This window comes from Micropterus dolomieu, linkage group LG22 (genome assembly GCF_021292245.1).
Source record: "Micropterus dolomieu isolate WLL.071019.BEF.003 ecotype Adirondacks linkage group LG22, ASM2129224v1, whole genome shotgun sequence".
In the NCBI taxonomy this organism is placed as follows: domain Eukaryota; kingdom Metazoa; phylum Chordata; class Actinopteri; order Centrarchiformes; family Centrarchidae; genus Micropterus; species Micropterus dolomieu.
The window spans coordinates 33,433,905-33,444,085 of record NC_060171.1 but is presented as its reverse complement, the minus strand read 5'-3'; the positions used below and the strand labels follow the sequence as shown (position 1 = coordinate 33,444,085).

The window sequence follows — 10,181 nt, the reverse complement described above, 5'->3', positions numbered from 1 at the left end:
ATTCATTTCAAAATCATAGCTATCAATGTCAGTCACTCACACGCTCACATGTTATAGTTTAGATTTTTTGAAATGTTTTCACAGCAAAACAGTTGTATGTACACATGCATGGCAAGATGAATATTCTAATGACCCTGAATATTATTGTTCAGGCACAACAACAGTCCACAATACAGTAAACATATTTATCTCAACTTAGTCTATGATGAATTCCATTCAATACTTTTACATACATATTCCATATTACTACAGACCATGAACGCCCCACAACAGCTGCAGTTTCAGAAATGCTCTGAGCCGGTTGTCCTGCCATAACAATTTGGCATCTTCAAAGTTGCTCAAGTCCTTATGCTTGCCCATTTTTCCTGCTTCTAACACATCAACTTTGAGGACAAAATGTTCACTTGTTGCCTTATATATCCCACCCACGGACAGGTGCCATGGTAACAAGATAATCAGTGTTATTCACTTCATCTTTCAGTGGTAATAATGTTTTGGCTGATTGTTGCACGTACAGAGCATGTTAAAAACCAAACTTACAATTCACACAACCACATTAAAGCACTCTCACATTCAGGATTATAATGAAAATGATGAGTGGGTGCTGTGTGTTGGTTCTTCAACAATATCATCTGAATCAGATGAGAGAAGAAAAGGACTGGAGTCAAACAAAGGAGTGTGTGTTGTGTTGTGTTTGATGGAGCTGTGCCAGACCTGGCTACTGTAGCACAGTTACTGTTCTGCAGTTTAAAACATACTTTTAAGGGCCTAGTTTATGACATAACAGTACATGTTGTATGTACATAATAGTTCTGTGTTTACTTGTACCTATCTGTGTTGTCCTTGATTTCAGATGAATGTCTATTTCCATCTTCCTGTAAATTGCTCTGTGTGTAAGAAGACACCGAGGCAACTTAAAACTGGAGTCAGATTCGTTGAACGTGTACACATAGGCTACTTAGCCAATAAAGCTGATTCTGAAAAACAGTTATTCGTGAAATGTGTTGATTTCTGTATCCATACAATCTGTGGAAGCAAAAAAATACAACTTACTAGCTCAAAGTTATGAGATAGTAAGTGAAAACGATTAGATAATAAGTCTAAAGTTTCATTTACAAGGTCAAAATAATGAGATATGTTAAATTTGAAATCTCATAATTTTGACCTAGCAAGAGTAGCCTTTTTCTATTTTTATCCCTTCCATCAGTTCTTTTTCCTGGCGGACACGCGCTTTCAAAGTTTCTGTTCTCTGTTAGACTGTGGAAGATGGTTTATTCTAACGTAAATCTAAATAACTGCTTTGTAATAAATTCTGACATTTCCGCCAGCACTATGAATGTAACGTCAGCCAATCCCATGATCCCAAGCAGGACGATGCGTGGTGACGTATAATTTCAGCGCCATTTTAAGATGTTTTCAGTAGTGCAGTACATCATCCGTGGACGGGCTGGGTTTAAAAACAATTAACTGTCTAACCTGTTCGTTCTTGTACATGAGAGGAAAGTCAGCTGTGTGTTTGATGGCGAGATGACTTCCGCTTTCCTCTCAGCGCTCAACATTCTCACCAAACCTCTTTGCGGTAAGTGGATAGTTTGACAGACCGAGGATTAAAGGCAACAGTCTGAGATAAATAAGACCAGCACGGTATTGATGGTTGTGTGTTGCGTTTTGTTTTAGCTGCTTTGACCCAGCCTTTAAACTGTGCACCGAGTCGCAGGGCTGCCAGCTTTTAAATTTAGTCTCTAGTGAGATTCGGGATCAGTAAAGTGCCTTTTTTATGAGTAAAGTTAGGCTTTCTGTGACATTACCGTTACCCACTGCAGGGGTCGGGCTCATCGCTCCTCAACCCCCGGGGATTTTGTTTTATAAAGTTCAGAAGTCAAACTCACAATGGTAAAGCATTTATAGATGAAAGGTCAACGGTCAATGACATCCAGACATCATAGCCTAAACCAGGAGATCAAACCTAACCAGGTAGGGCTGCTACTTTCAGTGTGGAAAACATAAGAGGGGCACAAAGCAAGCAGGGCAGCCCACATGAGATTTTAAGTGTCAGACACTTCATTTCCTGAAAGTAAATTTCTGTGCATCAATTAAAGGTCCAAAACAGGTCGGCCACGTTACAGTTTGCTAGAAAGCAAGTTTAAAAGAGCCTGCAGAATTCTGGGGATATAAAAGGTGTTGTGGACAGATGAGACCAAGATTAATCTGTATCAGAACCACAAAAAATATCTACATGGTAACAAAATTAAAAGTAATAAAAGTGTGTCCCTTCAAGTTTTGGAGTTCCAGCACATACAGTACAATACTAATGACTGGTAGCAACTGAGGGATGTGCGTGACTCACAGCCATGAGCTGACCTGCTTTATGTTTTTCAACTGCTACTGGTATCCCTGACTCTGTATCTCTGTACGCCTGATGCGTTGTTAGGTGAACACATTGTGATACAACAGCAGCACCGAAAAACAGGCTACCCCACAATGCTTTGTTCTGTGTGTTGTTGTTGTCTGTAGAAGCGCCTGCGCGTGATGCTCAGTCCTCACACCAAGAGGCTCTCTTGGCAGTGCTGCGAGCCAACAGAGCCCTTCTCTTGGAGCAGCTTCAAAGTGAGAGCAGCTTTGAGGAGGTGAGGAGGCTGAGGGAGGAGGCGAAGGTGGAGGCAGACTGGTTCACTAGTGATACAGACGACGCCACATGGGGCTTTGTCCAGGAGTGCCTCCTACTGCTCCTCACCTTAGCGCGACACCTCTGTGTTGAACTCGAACTTTTCAAGGAGACTCCCACTCCCTCTGCAGCTAAACAATGCACCCCTGAGATGGCCCCCCCTTTACCACCTGATGTCCTCAGTGTCACCCAGCAGAAGTCGCTCGGAGCTGTTCTTCAGTTTGTGGTTTCTCTGGGGCTCTGCCCCTACTTGGCCCCTGGAGTAGGTGTGCCACTCGGTCACAGGTCAGCGTTTGGAGCCACGGTGGAAAAACTAGTGTGCAGCGGGACTGTGCCAGCAGTGCGCCGCCGCCTTTTCATCACCACAAAAGTCCTATTGCAGTTGACGGAGCTGTCATCTCTTGCCACTTTGGTGTTCACGCGGCATCTGGGGGATGTGATGGCAGCACTGTGCCAGCTTGGTTACCAGCCAGCAGAGAGAAACGGCACACAGGAGGTGAAGGTAACACATCTGGACATGGATTTGTTATTCCCCTGTCAGAAAAAGAAAGTTAAGAGTACTCCTCTGATTTAGCATTGCACACCTATAACATTGTTGGACTCACAATGGACATATGCAGTAGTACTCCCCAACACCTGCAGACAGACTTTGATGTGTAAATTGGTGGATTTCCAAATTAAAGTGACATTAGTCATTTCACGGTGATGATCACATTTCTAGACTGAGCCTCCGCCGTTCTGTGATAATGCTCTGGGTAGAGTTGTACTTAGTAACTGCTATTAAAGCCATGACTCTTGCATGCATGTTAAATAAGAGAAATAAAAGGCATATTTTATTTATTTTTTCTTCTTGCTAACTTTTTAGATGCAGGAGCTCAGTGCTGAGGAATGTCAAAGTTGCAAGGAGTCCCTTAAAAGCCTTTTAGGAAAAGTCTACCAGCCAATCGTTATCAAGGAGCTGCTGATCCTCCAAGGCGGACCCAAACAGGTGTGCATGTGAATGATAGGCGGGGGATGATGGTGGGGACAGCTGGAATAAGGAGTGTTTTTTTTCTTTGAAAAATATTATTTATATTTGAAATGATTAAGTTCAAGTTAAATTTATTTGTCACATAAATCATACAGGGTGCAATCACAGTGACAGCCATTTTCTATTATTTATTTTTTTTAAGCAGAGGGAATCATGGTGTCTCTTTATGGATTTATTTAATTATATTTATGTGCAATAGTCCCATACTTCCACATCTCTGTGGTCAATCGACTGTGATTCCAGCATCTAATAGTCCGCAAAAAGATTTTGCATAAAACATTACACCGCTTTAACTATCACATTGACGGCTAAATAAGGCTAAATAACAATTAATTTGACCAAACACATTTAATGAATCATTGTTACATTCTTAATACAGAGACCACATTATCCATGGTCACATGGTAAACAAGGGAATACATTCAAGAATGGATATGTAACTCCAGGGGAGGCAGGGAGTCTGGGTGCCAGGTCTCGAAGGTGCCTGAGCAGCACCTTTTATTGTTGAGGACTGTTAATGCAGCGTAAAATGAAATTATCATTTCTGGATACAAACTTCATTTTAACCTAAACTCATCTAAATACCGACTACAAGATCGGGTTTTATTTTTCCATCTCATTAACGTCGCCTCTCCATGCTCTAAAATGGAAATGTGTGTAGCCACTTGGGGCTAGAGGAATTTCTGACCATCTAACGTATGTTGTCTAATATTCACTCTAATGTTTGTTCTGTTTTGTTCTCCACTAACTCCTGAGATAAAAACAATGTTTTACATGTGCTGTCCATACTTCCAGTCTGGGTCCGGCAGCAGGGCAGCCCTGGCACCAGCTCCGGCCTGGCTGAGGCGTCTGTGCGGTGAGCTGCTGTCTGAGCGCCTGGTGCAGCCCAGTGGTGTCCAGGCTGTAGTCAGAGCCGTCCTGGGGGGAGGAACAGGTGAGCGTGTTATATTGACCTCTATTATATAATTTGCTTTAATATCCTGTATTTCACCTTTCGAGACTTTTTATAGGATGGAACTTCTATTTGATGAATCCAAGCCTAACTAAGACGCTGTTTCTGTCCTGTAGGGGGCGAGTCAGACTGGAGGAAATGTGACTGTGTGGCCAGGATCCTGGTGACCTGCCCTCAACAGTCTGCCTCCGCAGACAGCTACTACAGACAACTCTGTCCACAGGTCAGCTCAACGCGCGCGCGCGCACGCGCGCACACACACACACACACACACACACACACACACACACACACACACACACACACACACACACACACACACTTTTCCTCACAGCGCAAAAGATTAGAAACCGTATTCATGACTAAAACATCTGCCCTCTCCAGGAGGAATTTAGCTGGTGATATCAAGTTTCTTTAATCCAGCGCTGCTGTAAGGGAAATGGGCGCGCTGGATTTATAACACAAGACAAAATGAGAGCATCATTGCAAAACAGAATGCGGCACGTTAATCATTTTATCTTGTTTTCAAAATTGTTGGAAGCCAAAAGCCATAATTTAAAATAAAATTCAATGAATCACTCAGTTTTATCCTCCAAATTTTGAAGAAAACTTTTCTTGTTTACATGGCGTTTAAGAAATTAGCTTTGGAGGTGAAGATGACAAAACACAGGGACTTATTATTATTATTTAATGGATCAAAACAAATTATGTATGGAATTCATCTGCAGATGCTCCCGTTCAAGATGAGACCAAACATTTCTATGAATGTCAGTTATGAGCCATGACATCGGCCATGTTCTGGCCTGCTACACACTATGTAAGCCTGTTTTTATTTTATTTTTTTTTAGCCTAGCCGATTGCTGCAAATGCCTTTTGCTGTGTTGTAACTCATATCGTAAAATGGTGAATACTGCTGAAAAGATGAAAGCCAAAACTTTACAGTGGGCTCAGTCAGTAAAATGGGAGATAATGAACTAGAATTATCCTTTACACATACCGTGTTGGACTGCGAAATAATTTGATTATTTGAAGTGTGTTTGTTATTGTTGTCTAGATCCTCGACCTCCTGCACTTTAAAGACAAGCTGACAGCCCAACAGTTTCAGCGTGTGGCCACCAGGGCGGTGCTCTCTGTGGTACAGGAGAAGCCCAGCTTTGCCCAGCAGTACCTGCTCACTCCTCTGCTTGCACCTCTCCACCGCTGCATCACTGCTTCCAGTCAGTAACAAAGTACATTTGTAAATGTAAAGCAGAGTTAGTATTAGTAAAAACTAAAATGAGTTCCAGAGAGTAATGTTGCACATACATGTATACCTGTTCCAGATGTGCAGGTTGTGTTCCTATGAATTTTCTATCCAGACAGACAGCAGTTGTGGTCCTGTTTGTCCAGCTAGCTCTAATCACCTTGTCACAAAACGGCAGATGGATGATAAGCCAGATACCAGCAGGACTGAACACTGGTGCATATGTGTGTTTTCCAGACGAGGGTCATTGCCAAGCAGCTGTGGAGGAATGGGAGCTGACGCGTTGTATGGAGGACGTGTACAAGGTCAGGACACCCAAAGGGGGCGTCCACTAAACACTACAATAATGCACCTCACGTTCATAGTAATGATCGTAGCTCATGCTGCTTGATAAGGTCTACACATTACTTTGTGTAGTCGATGAGAGCATATAAAAAGAATGTATCCACAATGATCATGATGATAATCCAGAGAAATAATTTGTATTGTGACATTTAGTGATAATTGCTAAAATATAAAGAATCTGATCTAGGGTCATTGAACAAATAATAAAACTGTAGCTAAATGATGTTCACAGAATTCTTTACAAATACAGTAAGTTGATCATAGTGGTATGGTATGATTCTGTTAAAAGAGAGGAAATAAGATTTAATTATAGCTTTGAGGGGTTTTTGTAAACGAAACGTGTTTAAAAGAACTAAATCAGAACTCTTCTGAATAATAATGGTTGTATTGATGGAGATGTTAGTGGACATTAGGTTTGATTGGTGTTCTCTGCTAACACTGCTTTTTCTTCCCGTCTCTAATCTTTATCCTGCCTCTCACACGTCTTTCTGGTGTCGTTGTCTTTGCTCTTGTGTCTCTTGTTGCTGTCAGATCTGGGTGGTTGGAAACAGTCCGTCAGCTTCTCTACTCAGCGCTCTACAACAAGTTCTTCCTGTTATCTTCACACTCTTCTGTTTCACCAAACAGAACGTCTCCCACCTACGGTAATGTTTTCTCTGCTCTTGGCTGGGAACACACAGTACTGGTCAATAGTTTTGGAAATTTCTTTGTTTTTGAAGGAAAATCACATTTTTTGTTCATTAAAATAACATCAATTAAACAACAGCTGATATGTAATGGAATATCTACTGAGGCCCATTATCAGCCCTGTGTTCCTAATGACAGCACAGCTCAAAAACTGTTGTGCTGATTTAAAGAAGGAATAAATCAGATTATCAACAGTTCTATGTTCCATTAGAGGCTCAAAATGGTCAGAAACACAGAACTGGGGATTTAGAAGTACTAAATCCCATCAGTCTGTTGTTGTTCTGAAAAATGAAGGCTAAGAAAACTACTGAGCCTTTTTTTAAAATAAGATTAATGTCATTCGGAGGAACAAGTGGGCTTGGGACTGAGTGCCGCAGACAGGGAAGTTAAGGTATTGAGAGATGGACTAACAGAATGTTTACATTTACTCATTTGGCAGACACTTTTATCCAAAGCGACTTACATTTGACATACAACATACTAGCATCAGTAAAGTAAGAGATATACGAGTGACAATAGATGAGAGCTATTAACACCATCCATCATCAACCGCTTATCCTGCGCACAGGGGGGACGACCGGGGTTCGAACCCTTCTTGCTATGAGGCCACAGTGCTAGGTCACCGTGCCGCCCAGCTATTAACACAGCAGCATTAATAGGATACATACCTAGCGGAAGAAGTAAGAGTTATCAAATAGTGCTATCAATACAAGAGAATTGTAAGGAGATAGATGAAATAGTTATTTAAATAAGAAAATGGAAAATATTGTTTACCTACACTGAGCAAGTCTCTACCGTACTAAAAAGTGAAACAAAAAAAGCTGGCTGGCAGGAAATACTTTTTTAAGATAGGCAGCAGGAATGTGAAGTATACATGAATCAATGAATCATAGCTCATCAGATCTAAAGGACAGTGAAAACTGTGCTCCACAGCGCCCCCTCTCAGGAGATTTTGCTCTGGTACCTGAGCCACACTGAGACGTGTGCAGCCCTGTCAGCACTGAGGCAGCTGTCGGGCCTGCAGGGACACAAGGTGGCAACAGACCTCCACTTCACCCCGGGCAGTGATGGAGGAGCCAGACTCTACCCCAGAGAGAGCAGCAGGTGACTGACATGACTCACTAGTGATCCTTCTGGGAAAAAATTATCTACTGTATATTGTGGTGTTAAGAAAGGATGCTCACAAATAGAATAGGACATTTCCTTTGAGGTGTCTTGGGCCAATCAGCAAAAGAGCCACTCTTTGCTATATCGTTCCATCTCCTTTCCTTTCTTCCAGAGATGACGACTGTTAGTAAAGCTTGCCTCTCTTCATTTCAAATTCTCTTCCCTCACTTTTCTGTTCTTGTCCACCAGTGATGAGGATGATGCTCTGTATGAGAAGCTGTCAGGGGAGCAGTGGAGGCTGGAGTGCCTGATGCAGCTGCTGGCTGAACTGAAAGACTGTGACCTGCCTGGAGACTTCTTCCTGGACCTGCTGCAGGTAAGGAGGACACGCATCTGAGACGTATGATCAACTCTGAGGTCGTAGTATGTGTAGATTGTATGCTATTGTACACTGTTCTTTCCACCGAGGGGAGACGTAACCTCAGTCGATGTTCCATCATTACTTTTGATCTCTTGCAGGAGCTGACCAGCTGGGCGGCTGCAGAAGATGAAGAGAAGGAGGACGAACAGGAGTTGGACGTGTCAGCCATGACGCTCCTGGAGGTGGAGCAACAGCTGCTGGTGCGAGCTGCGAGGCGAGGCCAGAGACTTACTTTGCTTCAGGTGTTGGCTGTGATGGTTGAGTCTCTGCAGCACACTGTGCTGCTGAGAAAAACCACACAGGTGAGTGGAGAGATACACACCCACAGTGGCTGTGTCCTAAATCCATCTTGTGTGGTTGTTTTATTTAAGGATAAATGTAATGAGACAGATGTTGCAGGGTAAACTGCAGTCTGTTGCACTTTTATGTTGAAACTGCTCTTAGAGGAACTGTGACTTCTCTGAAGTGAAGGTGTAAGCAGAGGCGTTAGCTCGTCCTCCTGAGATTTAGTATCTCCTTCTCCAGCATATTATCAAAGTCTGTGTTCCTGAGGGAGATCTTGTAATGGAAGCAGGCCACGTTGAGTCATGCTGCCACACAAAAATAGCTATTTGCTTAACTTCTTTTAGGACTGATGAGAGAGGGGGGTTAAGCTGTACAGAGAAAGTAGGCTGGCTGGCTGCTATTGTAGGGAAAACAAACATTCCCTTACAGATAAAGAAACGTCACTGATAAAGTGGCTCACTTCACTGAATGTCTTATTTTTGGATGTCTTACCTTTTTAGATGTTTTTCTGGAAAGATTTGAAAAGTGGCTTGTTTGTAGTACTATTTCATTCATCGTAGTTCTTCTACAGCCTTTTTAAATTTAACATATTTTAGCCCCTGAATGTCTCTCTGTGAATAATCGGTGTCCATGACTCTGTTCTGCAGGTGGTGGACTTCATGGTGTCTGTCCTTCAGAGGGCCTGTGTTGGTCTCGATGAGGCCACTGGTCCAGGTCTTGGGAACCCGTTAGAGAGCCAGACGCTGAGCATGGGGATGGGCCTAGTCGCCACTCTGCTGTCTGGACCTCAGGTACTCACTACTGTAATCTGCACACATTAGCATGTTGCTAAACCACCTTATGTTGCATGTACTGTATTTTGTGCAATATTTCTGTTGATTGAGAACTTTTTTTTGTTGCTGATGTTCACTTTGTTACAATACATTTATTGATTATTGACAGGCTAATGAATACTGGATGTTTTTGAGGTGACCGTTAAATTTACTTTCACTGAAGTACAGTGGGGGAAATAAGTATTTTACCCCTTGCTGATTTGCCCACTTACAAAGAATGCAACGATCTATAATTTTAATCATATGTACATTCTAACAGTGAAAGACAGAATCCCAAAGAAAATTCCAGAAAATCACATCATATGAATTTATTAAAATTGATAACCATCTGATGAGGAAAAACAAGTATTTGACCCCCTGGACAAACAGCATGTTAATATTTTGTAGAAAAGCCATTATTGGCCAGCACAGATGTCAAACGGTTTTTATAGTTGGTGACAAGGTTTGTGCACATTTCGGCAGGGATGTTGGCCCACTCCTCCCTGCAGACAGCCTCCAAATCATTCAGGTTCCGAGGTTGTCGCCTGGCAACTCGAATTTTAAGCTCCCTCCAAAGATTTTCAATTGGATTCAGGTCTGGAGACTGGCTAGGCCACTCCAGAACCTTGATGTG

The 10,181-nt window shown here is 42.4% G+C and overlaps 1 protein-coding gene across 2 annotated transcripts in view; it reads left to right on the top strand.

Annotated features, from left to right (window-relative positions):
* The first annotated feature begins 1,418 nt into the window (after positions 1–1,418).
* The window catches only part of tango6 (transport and golgi organization 6 homolog (Drosophila)), a 24,779-nt gene continuing 16,016 nt past the window's right edge, over positions 1,419–10,181 (top strand). Inside the window, exons 1-11 of one of the 2 annotated variants that reach the window (XM_046038112.1) lie at positions 1,419–1,579; positions 2,515–3,161; positions 3,531–3,653; positions 4,491–4,629; positions 4,764–4,870; positions 5,702–5,864; positions 6,128–6,195; positions 6,767–6,879; positions 7,856–8,026; positions 8,279–8,405; positions 8,549–8,692. In XM_046038112.1, the coding sequence (XP_045894068.1) occupies positions 1,528–1,579; positions 2,515–3,161; positions 3,531–3,653; positions 4,491–4,629; positions 4,764–4,870; positions 5,702–5,864; positions 6,128–6,195; positions 6,767–6,879; positions 7,856–8,026; positions 8,279–8,405; positions 8,549–8,692 (1,854 nt within the window). In that variant the 5' untranslated portion in view covers positions 1,419–1,527. Of the gene's footprint in view, positions 1,580–2,514; positions 3,168–3,530; positions 3,654–4,490; positions 4,630–4,763; positions 4,871–5,701; positions 5,865–6,127; positions 6,196–6,766; positions 6,880–7,855; positions 8,027–8,278; positions 8,406–8,548; positions 8,693–10,181 lie in introns of both variants that reach the window. The other variant, XM_046038111.1, reaches the window with a different exon arrangement.